The sequence below is a fragment of the Sminthopsis crassicaudata genome, chromosome 1 (assembly GCF_048593235.1).
Source record: "Sminthopsis crassicaudata isolate SCR6 chromosome 1, ASM4859323v1, whole genome shotgun sequence".
NCBI lineage: Eukaryota > Metazoa > Chordata > Mammalia > Dasyuromorphia > Dasyuridae > Sminthopsis > Sminthopsis crassicaudata.
In genome coordinates, this window is record NC_133617.1 from 728,459,265 (window position 1) to 728,479,819 (window position 20,555).

Here is a 20,555-nt window from a genome sequence, read left to right on the forward strand (position 1 = left end):
AATAGGGGGTTTGGAATTAATTTTGAATGAGTTGAATCCTACATGTGGAGATGGAAAGAAAGCTTCTGTATCATTAGGTCCAGATCCCTCAATTTATAGTTGAGAAAATTTGAATGGCTCACCATATAACAAAAGTCAATTTTAATCTAAAGCACTATTCTTAACATCAGTATAATGAGTTTTTAATTGACTGGATGAATGAATGAATAAATTGTTTATTAGGTTTCTGGGCTAAGCGCTACCTGTGTTGGCATTGACTTTGATTAAAAATGTATTTTTGGAGGTTGTTTCTTGACAGAATTGCTTAAAAAAGAAAGAAAGAAAGAAAGAAAATGAAACCATTTCTTTTCTTACTCTTCTACTTTGGATTTGGCCCCCAAGACTATGAATGCAGTTTTAGATTGTTTTCAGAAGCCGAGAGCAGGCTTGGGGGAGGGAAGTCACAGTTCTATTGTCCTCTAGTATCTGAGGCCTTAGTCTCAACCTCGGGTGGTCACATCTTAGAAAGAATATTGACAGCTTGGTGGGTGTCCAGAGGAAGTCCATTCAGGATGGTCAAGAGATTATCTCATGAAAATGAAAAGAATTAGGTATGTTTGTTCTGGGAGAAGGTCGGAGGAGATGCAAGCCCCTCAAACGGGGGTACTCGAGGAGGAATTGCTTGTGTTCTTGACCCTCAGAAGGCAGAACTGGGAATATTTTTTGGGGGAAAAAGCAGTTGAAAAGGCACTTTGGGCTTGATGTCTTCAAAGACTTCCTAGATGGAGGAAGTGTGCCCCCCCCCTCAGGTCTACAGACTATCCAAGACTGGATCCCTGGGAATTTGGGAGGGCCTCGTTAGATCCTAGCACTGCACTGGGGAGTTGTCAGATTTCGTTTCCCTAGAAGTTGGTTATAAAAAGGTAGGCAGATAATAAGAGGCGATAGGGTCATCCTTGAGGTGTACAATGGTTAATGTGTAACCCAATGAATAAGGCGATAGGAACATTTTATGTCTTCTCACAGCTATCGTGGTTCAAAAATACATGTGGTTAATCTTCTGTTTAAAATAAATCAAGAGCTTTTTAGCTTACATGCTGCCTTAAGAGCTTGGTTTTCCCTTCCCTCCAAGACTTATCTCATCCCTTTCTTTCTGATATTGGGAACAAACCTGAAAAACACTTGGAATATTCGGGCTTGATTTGTTTTCTCTCCTTCCCTCTGGTTTTGAACTTTAAACTCCCTTCATGGACCATGCTATTGCCATCAAGGTGGCTACCTTCAGCAGAGAAGCAATGGATTCTGGAACTGAAAGGTAATTTACTGAAGCTTAGGGTCATACAACTACTAAGTGTCGAGCAGGATTTGAACTCACAAGTCCAGTACCTTAACCACCAGGACTCACATCAGAAAGGAAACAGTCTCATTTGAGGGGAAACTAATCTGGAGGGAGGGAGATGATAGATGGACTTCCTTTCTTCTTTGGGAAGCTAATAATGATTTTGGCCTGATCTGCTCATCAGAGGACCAGCTGGGCAATGTCCACCAGGCTGGGGAATTCCCCATAAAAGTTTTGGGAAATGATAGGGGCTTCCTTCGCCAGGCTAACCTTGACTCAGGCAGTCCCCTTTGTTCTTGGTCCGCCTGGGGCTTGTGAAGGAGGCTTCCTTCTTTCTGAAAGACCTTGCAGAGGTCACTACAGAATCTCTCTCCTTGTTGTTGCACTCAGTTGGTTCTAGCTTAAAGTCTTCCAAATTTGTTTACATTTAAGGTTCCTAGGATCATAAATTTAGAACTGGGAAAGACCCCAGAGGTCTTTTGGGATCCAGCACACCTGGTTTTTGGTTTGTTTTTATTTCGCTTACATTCTCATTGTATCCCTCCTCCCAGAGGGTTATCTCATACAATAAAAAAGAAGAGAGGGGGAAAATATGGCCAGAGTAACCAAAAATGGATAAAAACCAAAGTAACCAAATGGATAAAACCAATAACTAATGAATAAAAACCAGAATAATAAAAAAATGGATATGTAGTGTTCCACACCCTTAGTCTTCTACCTCCAAAAAGGAGGAAGAGAAAGGGAAGAAAGTGCCCCCACCCCCCCCAAAAAAAATCTCTTTAACTTATAGAGGTAGAGGGGTTAAACAACTTTGTTAAGGTTGAATAAGTAATCAGAGTTGGGATTTGAACTCAGGGCCTCCTAATCTGCCTTCAGAACTCCCTCTTAAATGATTAAATTTGCTCCTTACTCTCCTAGGTGAATGCTTTCCAGTTTATTCATGAATATGATTTTCTATTATATTTTTACATTTTCTATTATATTTTTAACTCGACATCCCAACAATTCCCCTCACTGGTTCACCTTCATAGCTTAATGTGGCAGATCTAGTCTGGAATACAGGTACAGAGTTTTATGTAGTCCTCCCTTCTTTTTTCCTCACTAGTCCAAAGGCAGTGTTTGTATTAAGAGTAGGGGGAGGTCTTGTACATAGTGACTAATATGGATATGTTTTATATGACTGCACATGAATAAACTATATAAAATTGCTTACCATCTCAGGAAAGGGGAAAAGGAGAAAGGGATTGATGGAGGATAGAATCAAAACTTTTTTTTTTCTTCCAAAGCTTTTACTTGATTTTTTTGGGGGGAGGAAAGGAGCGGTTAAATGACTTACCTGGGGTCACACAGCTAGTAAGTGTGAAATGTCTGGGCAGAGTATTTGAACTCAAGTCCTCCTGACTTCAAGGCCTGTGCTCTATCTGTTGTACCTACAGGATCTTTGAAAAAATTGGTTTAACATGTAATTGGAGAAAAAAAAATCTTACATTTAAGAAAAAAAAAAGAGTAGGGATCTTTTCCCCCCCTCAATTTTGTCTCCAGTCCTGGCATCTGGCCCTAGCGCAGACATATATGGTAGGAACTTGATAAATTGTATTGGTTTGCTTGATTAATTAAGTGGTTTCTAAGGTCCCCTCCAGGTCTAGACCTATGATCTAATGACAAAATGATGTGTAAGGAGTGGTGCTGTTATGCATGGTACACTTATAGATTGTGCTTGGGAGGGGGAGGAAGGCAGTGCTGCAGTCTGGACAGTATGGGGTGCACAGATCAGCCCGCTGTTTGGCTAGCCAGTTACGCGTTCCTTCAGTTATCCCATGTGTCTTGGATATCGCTTACCTCTCCTAATCCTACTATGACTAAGTCACACATACACATTGAAATATTTGGGCACCGTGCCTAGGTTTAAGTTACTGCAAGACTTAAAAAGTTTGAAAAAAATTATTTTTGTAGTGCAGAAAATGGATGTACAGTAGAGTTGAAGAAGATCTTTGTTTCCCCTCTTTCTGCTCTTGTTTACTGTTGGGAGCTGTGAGATTTGATATTGGCAATTATGAAGTCCCCTGAGGTCCTGGGGATTATTGATGACATGGGTCAGGAGGCCCCTCCCTTCATCAACCACCTTCTTCATGAGGTAGAGAGAAGAAATTCTAGCTGTAATGAGGAATATCTGTTTCTCTCCTTTGTAGTGGAGAATTATTTGAATGGGTGAATTGAAAAAACTGCCTGGTTTATGCAACCCTCTGTACACACAGCCTTGGACAAATATTGACACCAGAGATCAGGGCAAGCCTGCCGTTTCTCTGATGCCCCTGGGAAGAAAAGCTCTTTTCAGTGGCCCTCACGACCTTTTGAAACGCCCTGACAAGTTTGTGCAGGTGAATTTTTTTTCTTTTTTTTGGTGCAGTGATTCTTAGGGGAGGAAAGGAAGGGAGTTGATGCTAGATTAATGTGGTTGTGTTTAAACTTAACTGAATGAACCCTCCGCGTTGTTGCTCCTCCCCCTCCCTCGTTCTTTTCTGCACCTCTTTTGTGGGTAGTAGTCGCCCTTGAACCTGCTGTGGAAAGAAGCAAATGGAGGTGCCCTAAGTTTGGTTTTGCCAATCATATGTGATGTCTATGCCTCAGTGCCTTGGGGACAGATGAGGAAAGAAGGGAACAAGAATCTGAGCTAAAGTATAGCAGAAACACTTGTAATTTAGTCTTTTAATACTTCCTTAATAATAATTTTAAAATATTTTATTAAAGTATTAACACTTTACCATTACTATTATTGGTGATGGAAGCTTCCTCACTTAACCCTAAATCAGTGCATCCACCCATCTCTGTCTTGGCTACTTCTTCAACTTAGATCCTGGGGCTGGGTTCAGAACTGCACTCTCAGAATCTCTCTGTTGGAAGGAGCCTTGGACGTCCTTCTGTCCAATCCCTCCATTTTACAGATGAGGAAACCGAAGACCAAGAAGGCGAACATCAGCCAAGATGGCAGAAGTAGTTCCAGCCTCAGCTGCTTTAGCACAAAATCGGATTCCTCTTTCCCATGAATTCCTCAAGTACTCGAAGACAGCTAGACCTCTCAATTCTTGAGTCTCATCTCCAGGTTCAAATCCTTTGTCCAGGTTTCCTCTCAATATATCCCTCAAATATGGAACCTGCCTAGAAGCTAGGTGGGCTGTGGCTATTGCAGCCCAGAGAGGTGATGGGACCGGGATGCTTGACTCCTACTATAGCCCAAGAGCATCCAAGTGGCTTCTCCTAAAAGTTAGGGTTGTGTTAGTTTTGCTGCACCCTGAAGATAATTCTTTTATGCCCTGGCTGACTCAGTGGTAGCTTGCTGAATTTGGGGCCTTCCTTAAATGCTTCTTAGCAAAGTGATTTAAATCTCTTTCTGTTTCATAGAGATACATTTTTATTTATTTTATTTTTTTGTCAAGGCAGTTGGGGTTAAGTGATTCTCTTGGGGCTGCACATTAAGTGTCTGAGGTTAGATTTGAACTCAAGCTCTATCCATTGCACCATCTAGCTACCCCAAAATGGGATAATCATTGTCTGAAGGTCTTATTCCTTTTGACTTTAAGGGAACTCTAGCAGTCTTCAGCTAATTCTCTACTTCTCCCCTCATTTCCCAGGGTTGGGTTATATCGTGAGTTTAGATGCCGTTGGAAGCCTAAGTCTGGCCCTTCTTTACAACTTTTACATTTTGGCAGATAAAGTAGAAGAAAAGTGATTGGAGTCTCTCCTGTGGCCTGGAGTGCCCTTTGTCCATGTAATCTGAGGTGGCCCATTGCTGATTTGGCTGAGGTTGCCTTGGTGGGGGATGACAAGCTGAGCCAGACCCAAGATTTCCAGGAACTTTTTATTAATTTCATCATTGGAGAAGGAGGACCTTTTGATGCAGGTGTTCTTCCCCTCCTGGCTAACCCAGAGCTGGAGTTCCTGAGCCCTCAGCACCTCCTGCCTCAATTGCTCTGCAGCGCTGGGCTCTTCTGATCACTTCCCCATCATGCGTCAGTGTCCCGGCACCCTGGTTTTCCTCCTTTGTTGGATTCTTGTCTTCTTTCTACCTCTTAAAACAAATGTCCTTCAGAGTTTTCTTTCTTGTCCTCCATGATCTTTCTTATTAATTTATACAGATAATTCTCAAATTATAATTTTCCAGTTTAGTTTTGGTGGTTGTCAACACCAAATAAAATGGGCATTTTCATGTAACATAGATGTTCTAGCACTTGTGCTTTGTGCCCGGCACACAGTAAGCACTTTATAAATGCTAGGTGAATGCCACACAAGAGAAACTGAGAATTGTACTGGAAACTTCAGCTCTCTTATTATGCACGACTTGTTTTTCTTTTAAAATATGTAAAAAATTCAACCCGTAGCTCATTTGTGCTTTTTTTTTTTTTTTTTTTTTTTTTTTTTTGGCCTTCCTTCTGGCCTCATCTGTGAGTTTTTAAAAACAGATGCCTCGATGATTCTCATTTATTTTAAAATTTTTTTGTTTCCCTATACTTCTTCCTTTCACCTGAACATAGGGGGAGGAAGGGAAAAACAAAGCCTTTGGGATAAACATGTGGAGCAAAGAGAAAAACTTGCTAGTATCCCTGCATGTCTCCATTTCGCCATATCCCAAACCATGGGATTGGGTGCTCTCCCCCCTACCTGCTTTATTCCCACTTCCTTTAACTTCCTCGAGTCCAGCTAGATGTGGAGTGTAAGTGCTTTCCTTCTCTCTTTTCTTGGTCTGTCCAACAGAATTGAGTTGGCAGGACTGTCCAGTTCTGGATCATTTCCTTGTCTGGCCCCAAATCCTGCCTATTTCCAGAACTAGGGTGGGACATAGAGTATTTATGGATAAGAAAGACATTTCAGTTATCAGTTGAATTTCCCAAAGGTCACATCAGCCTTTTTTGGTTATTTTGTCCTTCAGAGCTTCTGGGCTGGTCAATGGCATTGTCAACAGAATAATTATTATTGGGACTTGGGTTTTGGGCTGTGATTTTGGTGACCTTTCTCAATTCCTGTTCAGTTAAAAACATATACATGAAAAATCTCAGTGTTAAATACTCATTTTGGGGGTTTTAATAACATATTTTAGCAAGTAAAATGTGCCAGCTGGATTTAACCCTGTAGAAAAGAATAAGTGAGCAGGAATTTCAAGTAATTAAGAGACAGGAAGTTACTTTTTTTTTTTTTTTTTGGTAATATTGTGTAATCCACTAGGTCTTGTTGGGTTAAGTTGAATCACTTGGGAAGAGGTGGGTCATTTTTCTTTAGATCTGGGTGCACAACTGTAACAGGGTAAAATTAATTATAATTAGTCCAATAATCAACATTCAGTAAAATGTCAGCTAGGGGCCACTGGGGATAGGAAGACAAAAAGTAGGAGATGGTTCTGTCTTCAAATCCATTGTTGATGATGATATCTGGCATGCTGGTTCTACAATGTACTTAGTTGCTTCTGACATTACTTGGTTGCTGGATCTTGTATTTAATCCTTCTCACTGCTCCAGCTAACCCTCCCAGACTTCTTTGGAGGTGTCAGCTATTTGAAAATGTACCATGCAGTTTATTTAATTTGTGATTTTTTTTTAAAAAAAGTCAATTCTGTTTAGTTTGATAACTCTGCTCTAGTTTAGAACACTTAAATCATCCCCTTGCCCTCAAAAAGCGAGAAAACACAATACACAAGGAATATAACTGACTTGGGGCTTCAAGGTTTGCTCTGTGCTTTTTATTTCATTTGTGAGTACATCTCCTCAAATCCCTGTATGATATTAGTTATTATTATTGCTTTTTTATATATAATCAGTAAACATTTATTAAGCATTTTCTATGTTCTAGGCACTGTGCTGGGGGCACAAAGAAAGGCAAAAGACATCTTGTCCTCGAAGAGCTTACAATTTGATGGGAAGATAAAGAAATGGAAACTGGGAAAGGACAAATCCTAATTAAATACTTATTAGACCCATAATATGTGCTAGGCACTGTACTGTGGGGATACAAAGGAAGCCAAAAGACAATTTCTGCCCTCAGGGAGTTTACAGTCTAAGGGGGAAGATAAGGAAATATAGAAAGTCAGAAGTTGACTGGGGTCACACAGGTTTTGAACCCCAATTTTTCGGACTTTTTTCTAGTGTTCCATCCTATGCATCTGGTTTTCCTGTGGAAATCAGCAAATATTTCATCTTTTGATTATGTATGTAGAATTTTATAAATTCTATAAAATTCTATAAAACCATACATCTTGACTATAAGAGGAGGGGTTTGTTTTCCTTCCCTTTGTCTTGTAGCCCTTGCACCAGCACCCGGCACATAGTAGGTGTTTTAATTGAATTTTCCAAACATAGTAAATGGTTAAATATACTATAGACTAGTGTTCTTAACCTGGAACTTCCTTGTACATTTGTTTTAAAAATATTTTAATAACTGCACTTTAATACAATTGATTTCTTTTTGAAATACATTTATACATACATATATATTATTTCTTGATGTTTAAAATGTTGTTCTAAGAAGATAATACTACATTTGACTTGTCTGTGTTCTGAAGATGCACCAGACTGTACCCCAGGGTGTCCATGACACACAAAAAAGTTAACAATCTCTAAACTTGGAGTCAAGACCTCATCCAAACTATTTAAACAACTCTGACACAAATAAACAAACAAACAACAACAACAATAACCCCTCCTTTAACCCTGGGGAATGGGTGTCTTCTGAGTTGCCAGAGAGATTTTTCTTTACTTTTAAATTGGCTTCTGAAGCATTTCATGAGCGATTTTCTATATAAAGTTTCAGAAAACTAATGGAAAAGTTGACAGGATGAGATCCCTAGTTGATAAGTGGACTTGGCTGTGCTGGCCAGGATAGTGACCTTTTCAATCTGGATTTGTGTTTTATCCCCAGTGTCCAGTTATGGGTGTAACTCATTTGACAGAAGAGCTGTGTTCCTGAAAAGTTGTGGCCAAATTCAATTTCTGTAAATTGGATGCCCTTTTTTTCCTTCTCCCATTGACTTTATAATTCCAAAGGGTCTTCATCGTTATTCCTCGGTACTCTTCATCTTTAAATTTCTGGAACAAATGTAGGCTTTTCCAGTACTTAATAATCTTTGGAGGAATCCACAAATAGAGACTTTCAGTCCTTTTATGATACAAATCAGTTTTTTAAAATGTTTTATTTCTTAAGATAAAAGCATACTTATATTTATATCTTGACACACAATGGTAGAAATGGGGTCATATAGAAGATCTGACTTAAAGTGGGGGGGGGCAGGGAGATTAGTTTACCAAAAATGCCTCCTGTTAACTTTTAATTGGCTCATTGTGATTTTAGACTTTAGCCAAATGAACCAATTTCCCTAAATGACCATTGTTCTGTCTTATATATAGAGCTACAAAGGTCCTTAGAAACTGTGTGATCCAATCATCTCCTTTTTATATTTATCTATAAAATAGTTAAATAAATGATAAATAAAATAAATAGAAGATAAAATGAGATCTAAAAAGATTGTTAAAAATAACTTGTCTAATATCACGCAAATAGTAAATGGACTCATTTCTCCAACATCGCATCCAGGATTTCTCTTCATTCAAAAGGGCTGATATTTGTAAAACATCTGGCCACAGTGCTGGGCACATAGTGGGCACTTCATAAATGTTCGTTTCCTACTTCCTCCTAAACTGATGCAGTCTCTGTTCCTAGAATCAGAATATTCTTTGAAACCAAGGAAAAGAGTAGTTTCCATCCAGAGGCCTTGGGATGCTGGTCCAGGGTGTTGTTTTCATGATAATGGTTTATATATATAATCCATAGCATTAGCAAGGAGAGGAGATCTTGGAGCTCAGCCCAGCCAGCTTCCTCACTGGGTCCAGCCTGTCTCTCTCATGAAGCAGGAAACCTGGACCCTAAAATCCCAGTCTCTAGTCCAGTTGATAGCCTCATTGACCAGTGGTGGGAAGTCTTTCATTGTTATTTTCCATTTCGTTTTTGTGATCAGAATGTACATCCCTTCATCACTCTTGTTTCTTCTTCCAGAAGTTTTTGTTGACATGGGGAAGAGTCTGTTTTTGTTTTGGTTTTTTTTTTTTTTTTTTAGTTGCATTGGAAGCTCTGGAAAACTGGACCAAGCCATAGACCTTTTCTTCTGCTTTAGTTAGGTAGTCAAGAGGATCTGGAAACCTGCCTGTGCTGTGGTTTCCATCTTAATTTAAGGCTAGTGGGAGAAAGGGCTTTTGCTTCAGTCACGCCCTGGGAGTGCGCATGAGTCCTGAGCCTCAGTTTGCTGCACCCCAGAAGTCTGAAGAGGAGGATGTTTGTTTCTGGGTGACCTCCCAACCCCCTCGCAGCAAACTGTGATTCCAGATGGAAGGTTGCAAAGGCTGCCTTGGAGCTGCCCTTCCGGAAACTGGAGGATTAAGGCTTGAAAAGGGCCTTCATAAATGAGTATCATTCGATAAGATGGATTTCGCAAGCCCGACGTGGTTTCACAGGTGGCTAGCCTACCTGAGTGAGCACCTGCAAATGATTTGGGAGGGAGGGAGGCGATCAAGGAAGCAGCGTGACCTCAGAGACCTTGGCAGAGCAGGACGCTGGTTTAGCAGGGACAGTGGCTTGAATTTTCTATGCCATTCACTGCCTGCTCCAAAAAGAGTCTGGATGATGGCTTTGGGTCCCCTTCCCCAAACTCCCTAAGTAAAAAGGAGGTGAGGGGCTGGGGGAGGATTGTGAGGTCAGCAGTCTGACCTCTGCTCAAAAGAATTAATGATGAGTCCTCTCACAGGATGGAGGGCCCGGGAGATCCTGGGCTGATCTTCGTAAAAAGATTGATGGGGAACACTTTTCTTTCATTCTCTCCTCACCCACCTTCCCCATGGTTGCTGGGCCAACAGATTTATGTGCTCTGGATTTCGTGGTGTGCCATCGGCTGCCAGGTAAAACCACTCAATTGAGGAATAACAATTTTTGAAGGATTTGGAAAGCACCCTGGGGCTAAATGCTGCTCTGGTTGGCTAACAGCATGGTTTAATTTCTCTCAAAGTGGTGGGAGAACAAGGCATAATCTGATGGACTAAAAACTGCTGCGTAAGAGGTGGATTCAGACATTTATTAAGATGGGGGGGGGTGGAGAATAATGTTGTAATAAAAGCAAAATATTACCCAGGTTCAGAAAGTTCATGTTTTGCCTTGATACGCCAGGCTTGATGCAACCCTTCCTGTTGCATGTGAGAGAGGGAGAGAACACAGAATCTGGGAGGATCAGGGTCTGGGTTCAAATTCAAACTATGCTTACCAGCTGTGACATTCTGGGCAGGTAGTTTTATCACCTGGACCTCAGTTGGGGGGGGGGTGGTTTAGAATATGTCTTAGATTTTCTCTAGTCCTAAATCTATGCTTTTGTGAGAATCAGGTGAGAAGTCCGTCTACCATTTTGGCAGCTTATAAAGGGCCAAATGAATGAGATGACACTTTGGACGAGAGAACAGATGCAGAAAGGAAATTACTTGCCCAGCATCAGGCAGCTACATTTAGTTGATGTGTAATTGCAGCTGTATTGGTCAAGTCTTCCTCTTCAAGGTTTATAAAACACGTAGGAATGTTCTCTCTTTGGATCTGTACAGTAGCCTTATGAGGGAAAAGCTGTTAGCCCATTTTACAGGTCAGGACACTGAGATCAAGTGAGCTAGTAATCAGATTCAAACTTACATTTTCTGACTCCAAACCAGAACTCTTAACTTATTGTCCAGTTTTCTTAACACTAACCACCTCCAACTGCTGCCCTCTTGCTCTTCCATCCAGAAACACTGGGCTCCTTTGCTGTTTTTGACACAAGATCCTCCCTCAGCCCACTGGCTGTCCTCCCATGCTCCAAACTTCCCCTTCCTCCTCTCTGCCTCCTGCTTCCTTTAAGTCTCAGCCCAGACCCAGCCTATCTCATTCCTCCTTAATTTCTGCACCATCTCCAGTTGATCTCGTCCACAGCTCAGTTGCCCGATGCCGCCTCCCTGTTAACTTTCTGTAGGGTGCCAGAAGCCGGAGAATCTCTGCTCTGAGGCTCTCGGGAGACATGGAGTCACTGGCACTCGGATCCTGCCTGACTCCCAGGCCCTGGACTGTTAACACTGTATCATGGTGGATTACTGATGCCCAAATGCACAGAGCATTTCAAGGGAGAGCAGTTATTTACCTGAATGATTTTGACAATCAGGTAAAGGTTAAGTGGTCTTATCCATTTGGCTTGTAAGCTTTTGATAGAAACATTGGTTCTGGAGACTCCTGTGATAAGGTAATTGCCGAGAATAAATTCAGCACAGTTGATCTCGATGGATGAGTGAATCTTTGGAAACTTGAGGGGGCAAAGATACGACACTGGGTGATTTGGGGGGCCTGGAGAAGCTCATCTAAAAGATGTCTACAGGATGAGCAACCAGAATGGACTTAATAAGCCCCTTTTTTTGGTGCTAGGCTGGGGGGCCCCACAAAGACAGCAGTAGCACAAATATTCTTTCCTTATTTTTAAATACGGGGGAACTGAGGCTCAGAAAGTGTAATGAACCTTCCTAGGCCTGCATGACTAGCTGCGATTTAAAATCAGGTCCTTCCTGATTCCAGCCAAATCTTTAGCGTTCCTGTCAGTCATGAGACATTCATTAAGCATTTAACTCTGTGCCAGGCCCTGAGCTCTGCTGTCTCTCTGGAGCAGAAGTTCTTAACCTTTTTATTATAGCCCCTGTGGCAGTCTGCTGAAGCCTAGGGGCCCCTTCCAGAAGGGTCTGAGTGCATAAAACAAAATACAGCAGATTGCAAAGGAAACCAATTCTATTGAACTGCCACAAAATATTTAAAATAAAAACAACAAAAAACCAAGCCATGGACTCCCGGGTAAGAACCCGTGCTCTGGGAAATGCTCGGATTTGCTCTCCGATAACGTGTAATTTATTCATCGCAGTTGTTTTCACTCAGAAACTTTCCTTCGGTGTCTCCCTGTTGCTTTCAGGGTAAATGCCAGACGTGCAGTGGGGCAGGTCACAGACATGTGGCCACAGTCGGCCCTCCCGGCCATTTCTCACTCCTTTCCCTTATGTGAACCCAGGCCACGGCAGCCCCCGGCTGTCTCCCGGCTTCACCTGAGCCAGGTACTGTGCTGATGTCTCCTCCTGAGGGCACTCCGTGTCCTGGATCTTGAGATGGAGGAATCTGCAGGCCAGGGCTCTCATGGTCCAAATGAGGTGACATCAGATCTCACTTAAAATTTCTCTCTTTTATATTCTTCGTGTAAAGGAAGGTGGGATTTGCGAAGTCAAGGAAAGAGGTGAGTTCTAGTCAGTAAGTCATTGCCCCGTCTGTAATCTTTCTTTCAGGGAAGCTAGAGAGCACAATGGATGGAGTTAGAACTACTTTCCTGAGTCTAAATCTGCTGGCTTCAGACACTCACTAGTTGTGTGACCCTGGAAAAATCAATTTACCTCAGTTTTCTCATCTGTAAAATGAGCTGAAGAAAGAAATGGCAAAATCCTAAGAAAACCCCACATGGAGCCATAAAGAGTCAGAAGTGACTGAACAATAACAAAAATAGGATTAATGATGCTTTGGGGGTGCATAAGGGAAAATGGCAGAGAAATATGAACTTCTGTCATAATACATTTTCTTTCTGGTATTTTCTCTGTGGAATGCCTTTCTCTTTCTAACTTGTTTCTGCCTGTTTCTGGCTAACCAGTTCAAATCCCATTTTTCTTTTCTTCCAAACAGGAACTCTCTGACCTTGTGGTGATAAGAATGGAAAGTTCATATTGAGGGACCTGGATTCAAATTCTGATCATGATTATTTTGGGGGAGGTGTTTTGGCAAACTCCTATCACCTCTCTAGGCCTTAACTTTCTCATCTATAAAATGGGAAGATTGGAGTACATGAGTTCTTAATAAGTTTCCTAATTTTCTCATATGTAAAAATGGGAGGATTGACCTCAGTGAGCTCTTAAATATAAATTCCCTTCTGGCTCCTAATCTGTGGGCTTGGCTGAATGAAATGAAAACAGTCCATTTTGCTAGGCCCACTTCAGGGCAGGGAAGAGTAGCGCTTTATCAGTAGTTCTCTGCTATTACAGAGAGTTTTCCATGTCCTGAGTTTTCCATGTCCTGCTGAGGAATAAGACCCAAAGTTCTCACTGCGTTCTAATTTAGCGTTCCTGGTTAGTGGTCCTCCTGTCCCTTACCTTGGGTAGCAGCATCATTTCTGGAAGAGACAAGAAATGTACTTAATGTAACATGATGCTCTCTAGTAATTAATTGCAGGCTCTCTAGAGGCTGGTAATTACTTTGTCAAAAAGAGAGAGGAAAATACATTGAGTGAATGATCCTGTTTCCTACCGTTTTTCTAGGATGAGTTTCTTCTTTTTAGAACTGGACTAAGGACTAATTATTAATTCTGGGGAATTTAGGTGATGATTTATTTTTCCACGTGCTTTAAACGTGAACAACAAAAAAAAATCCCACTTGTATCTTGGCCTTTGAGGCATCTCTAATAGTTTTAGTTCAGATTTAGTCTCGGTTTGAATCCCATCTCTGTCCCCTTAACCTTGGGTAAATGAGTCTCCTTTTCTGGGTCTCTACTCTCTGAGGACTTGGCGGCCCATGATCTCTTCCAGCTCTTGATGCAAGATTCTACATAGTAGTGGGAGGCCATCGCTGAGAAGATAGGGATGAAGGGTTATGGTTAGGTGGAATATATAGAAGAAGGACATACTTTGAAGACTTCCCATAGAATCCAGCAAATGTACTAGAGCCTGTTATGTGATGAAAGACCTGGATTTAGAGATTTTTTTAAGGCCTTGATAAATAAGCTTTGCAAAGCCAACCTCCCTTTTCCCTTTCTTTCCCTTCTCCGAAAAAAGAGATTGCCCATCTAGATTTGATGTTCTCTAGTACCCAGGCCAGTGCATTGAGGAACATGTTTCTGATGGGAAAATATATTGGAAATTACTGTAATGGTGAGTGTGAAGGGACATTAGATAACTTGTGGTGACTTGAACCCCAAAATATATTTTCTCTTGCTCCAAGGAAGCTACTTCGAAAACAAGAGAGTAGATTTTGAAAGTTGAACTGATTTCTAGGGACACAACAAATTGTACTTTGTCAACATCAAACTCAAGAAAAGTATGTTTTCATCTGTAATCCAGGGTGTGGGTGTATTATGTACATGCTGATAAAGTTTATAGAATTATAGACCTGGAGGGGAAGTAAAAAGGGCTGTCATTTCCTGGTGTGTGTGTGTGTGTGTGTGTGTGTGTGTGTGTGTGTGTGTTCCCAGATACATAGGAATAAGATTGAAAACTTGGTTCCCAGTAAAGACAAACGTTATCTGTATATAGAAGACTTAAAAAAATCATGCAAGGTCAGAGAGGTTTGTGTATTTTCACAGCTTTTGACATCTGCAGATTCTCACAATGGATGTTCCCCTTCATCTATTCAGACTCCAGACTCTTCTATAACTTAGATCAAAGATGAAAAATCAGATTTAAACTAGAAGACATTTTATAGGAATAAGAATTGAGTTAGAAATACATACAGGGCTCTTGGGACCCTGAGAGATGCTACATACAATTAATGCGTGGGTCAGGATACAACCTTCCCTATGACCAATATATTTCTTTAAACAATTAAAGTTCAAACCTGAGGAATTCTGGGGAAAACTTAAATTTTCAAATCCCAAAATGTTTTATAAAGCAGGATGTTTATTAAAATATGGCTTCTCTGGTGAGGATGAGTTAAAACACACTTACACATAGAACTCACAGTAGATAATTTTCTTTTTTAAAAAATGATGCTGGAGGTGGCGTGTCCAGGCTGGAGCAAGCATGGCATCCTGCCTGCCTCCCTCCAGCCCTCTCCAACTTGCTGTGTGTTCTGCACTTACCTCTGGACAGATTAGCCAGAAGGATTTCTGTGGCAGGACCGATTGTTCAGGGCTCTGCCCACCCTTTGTGGCCCGACCCTTTCGATGTGTGTTATGACAGTGGCTGACAAAATGTTTAATGAAAGCAGGCTTGGCAGTAACTGAATTCCCAGACTCTTGCTTGGGCCTTTCTCCTGGTTGCTGAAAGGTTAAGAAATGCTTCTGACAAAGTTTGCCCTGCTGACAGATAAATTGTTTTGACAGGAGAATCTGAAACCTGCAACTGAACAAAAATTTAGCTATTGAACCTGGAGAGGGGAAACTTGGTGTGGGTGTGTGGTGGTGGTGGTGGGGGAAAGCAATGTACTTCAAAGATTTTTTTCTCCAGGTGTTTGTCTTGCTACTTGAAATAGGAATCCTTAACCCCTTCATTCTCTGTCCCTCCCCCCTTCACCCTGATCTCTCTGCTTGTGGTTTTCCATTTCAGGAAATAAGTTGTTAATAGCTGTGGCCTGAGAGGCAGCTTGGTACCAGGAGGACAAGGCCTAGATTTGGAATTGTTTTGATGTTGTTTCTACATAACTGTTCCATTTGTGGGCCTCAGTTTCCAGATCTGTAATAAGATCTGCAACTAGATGATCTCAGATGTTTTCCAGCTCCAGGTCTTTGATCCTGCCTAAGTCCTTTCAAATTCAAGTGGAGTTTTGACTTATTTTGACATATTGACTTAGAAATCCACGACTTCACGTTATCGATGGTCTATTTTATTTCCATTTATTTTGTTATTTATTTCCCAATTACAGTTTAATCTGGTTGTGCTGCACTTAAGCATTTTGTAGTTGGAATGTTTAACGCCTGTGCCCTATAGCTTAAGTAGTAGAATACTTATTGGATTAAAAAAAAAATGAGTTTTCCCTTTTAGTTTTTTTGCTTCACAGAGAACTTCCCAACCATCCTTCTATTTAAGAATAGATTTTTGGAGATAATATTTCACCTAAGGAGTCTTCTTTCAATTACTTCTCAGAGAGCCATTCCTAATAGATTGTTGGTGATAATCTTTCATCTAAGGAACCTTCTTTCAATTACTTCTCTGAGAGCCATTCCTTATAATAAGGAATTAAAAAAAAAAAGGAGGAAGAAAAAAAATGTTCTCCAGAACTAACATAAAAAAGCAAAAAGCAAAAAAACAACAAAAACAAATAAAAGCTTGATATATGTTGGGATAGGATCTTCTCACTTCTATTCTTTGCACCCGTCCTTGGACATTTTAATTTCCTAGCATTCAGTTTTGATTGTGCTTCTTGCTCTATAAACATTGTTATTGTCATTTTGTATCTTATTTTCTCTGTTCTGCCTACTTTGTATCAGTTCATAAGGGTCTTTAAGTGATTCTCTATTTTTCACATTCATAATTTCCTAAGAGAAATGGTGATGTTCCAGTGGACCTTAAAAAAAAAAAAGACCATGATTGGTTTTTTAGTGTTTTGCATAAGCAATAGAGCCCACCTTTCCTTTGCTCTAGCTTCTGCTGACCATTTAAAACATGATTTATAGGAGTGTTAGGCTGTTGGGATTCTCAACTGGAAAGAGTCATCCAGACCTAATCTGCAGTATCTCCCACAAGTGGTCACACCTTTGTTGGGGACCTGGGGAGGGAACCCATTTCCCCTTGAGTTATCCCATCACATTTCTTTAGCTCTGCCTTTCTATTACTTGTGCTCTCTTTCTCTTCCCTTTGGTACTTTACTAGTCTTACATTTCTACCCTTTGATAATTCATTGAACAATAAAGAAAGACAATAATCATGTCATCCTTCTGTCTTCTCTAGGCAAAACACCTTCAATCCCTCATCTGATTGTTATTTAAAATGCTGGCAATACACTGGTTGCACTTTCTGGATTACAGCCAGAATATCCTTCTCCTCTCTACAATGTATTCAAGAAGAATACAATATTACAAAGGTAATCAGAGATGGATGGACAACCAGCCAGACTATTACTCCTTTTCCTGAGATTTCATTAGTCTTCTTGACTACTGTTGTTAATAAATGAGTTTTGGGGAAGCGGCTCATTTTGCCAGTTTTAAATTCACTTAGCCCGCCTGTCTTATTGCCAGCTTCTTCAGTTCATATCTCTCAAAAACTTTGCCAGATACTTTGCTGGTGAACTATGTTTACTTTATCTCCTGGTTAACTGGTCTGGTAGTCCTGCTACAAAGAGAAGTGAGGGCAGTATGTCCTGTTCTTGATGAAGCCTTTAAAAAAATGATTACTGCTTGCCTTTCTACTTGTCAGTAACTCTCCCCTTTAATAATAGAACTTAGAATTTGGTGAGGAATTGTAGTAAAGCTTCTGGACCCAGTTTTCATATTCTCACACTTAAAAAAAAAATCTCTCCATTTCTCCTTTATTTCTTAAGCCCCTTTCTCTCATCCTTCACAATCTTACAAGGTTGCTAAGTCTTGTCATAGCAAAGACTCAAACAAATAAGCAACCTGCTTTCTGTTCTTAGAGTGACTTTTCTGATTCTTGGAGTGACTGATAAAACACACTGTCTTGATGCATTTGCTTTCCTTTGTTTGCTTTGGATTGACTCATACTGTGTTGGGATTTTCTTTCATAAACACAACCTCTGTTGCGTTCTGGGACCCTTTAATAAGAGCCCTGAGCTTTCGACAAGCTCAAACCTGACTTTTACTCTGTGATTAAAAACAAAAAAACAAAAACAGAGCTTTCCCCTTCTACCCTGCCCCCAACAAAAGCAGTAAGTAGCCTCTATCTTTATAGTAATATAATCTCCAGACAAATTTGTGCTTTAATTCTAGTTGTGCCGTGAACATGGACTTGGCTTTTAAAATGGACTGCTAGCTTAAAATGCAAGGGTGACTTTTATTTAGATGAATGTCTTTGAATTGTAGTGGAATAGATAACTGCTGGAGGCCAGTATTGATTTCAGAAGCCTCTGGAGTGCAGTTAAAAGTAGGGAACTCCAGTGGGCTATATTTTTTCAAGAGCTAGATATTTATATGGAAGGGCACACACAACCGATGGGGAAAATTATTCGTAAAGCTGGAAATCTTGACATTATTTTCTACATTGTAGTGGGAGCAGTGGCCAGGTAAGTCAGTGGGACACATTAAGTGAAATCGAAGAAGCTTTTGAAAGGAGAAGCAAGAGTAGAAAAAGGGTGAGATTGGAGGAGGAGAAAAAGTTAAACTTGACCTTTTGGTGGTGATCTTGGCAAGTAAGGGCTTGACCTAAAGTAGGGTAGGAATTTTAACTTAGATCAGGCTGTCCATTTGTATGTATCTGGACAAGTATTGAGGAAGGATTTGGGTCGCTGTTGAGGGGTATAGGATGGAATGGCCATGGGGGTCAGTGTGCTGTCAAAGAATAGACCTTGGATTTGGAAATCACATGAATGGCCAGAATTTAAATCTTGGGGACTGCGCTTCCTGTGTGATCTTGAGAAAAATCAAGATTCTTCCCTTCCCCATCAAGATTTCCTCCCTTCCCCATCAAGATTTCTCCTTGCTAGCGTCATTGGACTTGTACAAACTTAAGACATTTCCAAGTTTTGTGGATAATTAAAAGAAAAACCCCCAAAAGGTATTACAATGTGGGCACTTAGTAGGCACTTTATAAATGTTTGTTGAATTGAATTACAAAATCATTTACCTATATCTGCTGCCATCCTGTTAACCCTTTGATCAATGGATTATGTTAAAAAAAAACTTTGCTTAAACAGTGATGGAATCACTTTGTGTCGCTGGGTTTTTTCCCCTCCACTCAGAATGGCCAAATCCATTGAGTCATGCAGCTGTAGCAGTACACCAGGGGAGAAGAGCTAAGCTCTGGTGTCAGGAAAATCCTGGCTTCAGTTCCTGCTTCTGACACAATCTGCTTGTAGAAGTTAGTAATTTAGAAAAGAGATAAATCACTTATAAATAGTTGTCTGGCTGCATGACATTTTTAGGAAAAACAGCCTCTATCCAGTATTTTTTTTCCTGACCCCAAATGGTGGAAGGGATCTTGGGAGTAAATCTAAACTAATCCTCTCATTTTACTGATGAAGAAGCCAGGGTCAAGGGTCACACAGGCAGAGCTAGGGTGTAACTAAACCCCCTTCTGACTCCCAATCCAGCACTCTGATCTACTGGCATATTGATGAATTTCCCCCTTTTTATTCTGTAATTATTGCCTTCAGTATTTATTAATGTAGGTCTAAGATTCCATACTAAAAAACTGATCATTCTGTAAGATAGCAAGCTTTCTTTAGTCTGAGATTTAATACATCTGCTCTTCTTAATGTGGCCAGCTCCTAAACCATTTTTCTGATACTTGACCCTTCCCGTTATCCTGGATGATCCTACTGTGATGTTTTTGAACTAAAGACTTTGCTTTAATTAGGCCGTGGACTTGATAAAATAAACAATCTAGTCAAAATACCTTCAAATGTGGATTGAGGTTTGCAGTCTGTACCATCCTTAAGGAATTTTGTAAGGAGTATAAATGATGAAATAGTGCTTGAGATAGGTTCGGGCTTATCCGAGAGGATGAATTGCTAAGGAGTCTAGATGCTCCATCTGAGATTAGGCAGTCAAGGACTTGGGCGGGGTGACATAAGAGCCAATCAAAAGCTGGTATATCTCAGTACCTCTTCACATTTAAAAACTATGTCAAAATAACTTGTTAGCTTTATTTAAAAGGGGAGCATTTTCTTGACACTTTTTTTTTTAGAAGGAGGAATTGAATTTGGTTTAGAACAAAAAGAAAAAAAAAAGAAACAAGTTGAAGTCAGTTGTAATTAATTCTAATGCCATTTTTTCCTTTCTCTTTATAGAAACTTGAGCAACAACAAGCTGACTGAGATCGATCCTGCTGCTTTTGAGAACTTAGTGAACCTAAAGGAAGTGTGAGTGACTTGGGGGTATTGAAGTAGTACCCTATTACCTTTTTTTCTGTCCTGTACCCCTTAATAGATGAGTGAAACATCTGAATTCCATTTCAGAGTGATATTTATAAATGGCTAAAATAAAAATACTTGGAATTAAAAAGAGAAAACCAATTATAATGACATAAAGTTGTCAAATAGCTTTAAAAAGCAAGTTTGTGGACCCTAGAACTTGGGAAACTCTGGCAGAATTTGCCCAGTCCTCTTGACTTGGATCAATTCCCATCCCTTTTCCCCTTACGTGTGATTTCTCAGTAATTGTAGTAAACAAACAAACAAACAAACAAACAAAAAACAACATTTATTTCTTTCCTATTCTTTTGCCATCTATTCTCACCTAGGCAAAGACTATAGCATCTCACAGCATTGCAATTCAATTTAATGGAAGCCTTCCTGG

General features: G+C 40.4%; 1 protein-coding gene across 1 annotated transcript in view; it reads left to right on the plus strand.

The window, feature by feature from the left end:
- Window positions 1–20,555, plus strand: part of LRIG1 (leucine rich repeats and immunoglobulin like domains 1) — a 131,139-nt gene that overhangs the window by 31,219 nt on the left and 79,365 nt on the right. Inside the window, exon 2 of the mRNA XM_074284149.1 lies at window positions 20,048–20,119. Coding sequence (XP_074140250.1) covers window positions 20,048–20,119 — 72 coding nt within the window. The remainder of the gene's footprint in view (window positions 1–20,047; window positions 20,120–20,555) is intronic.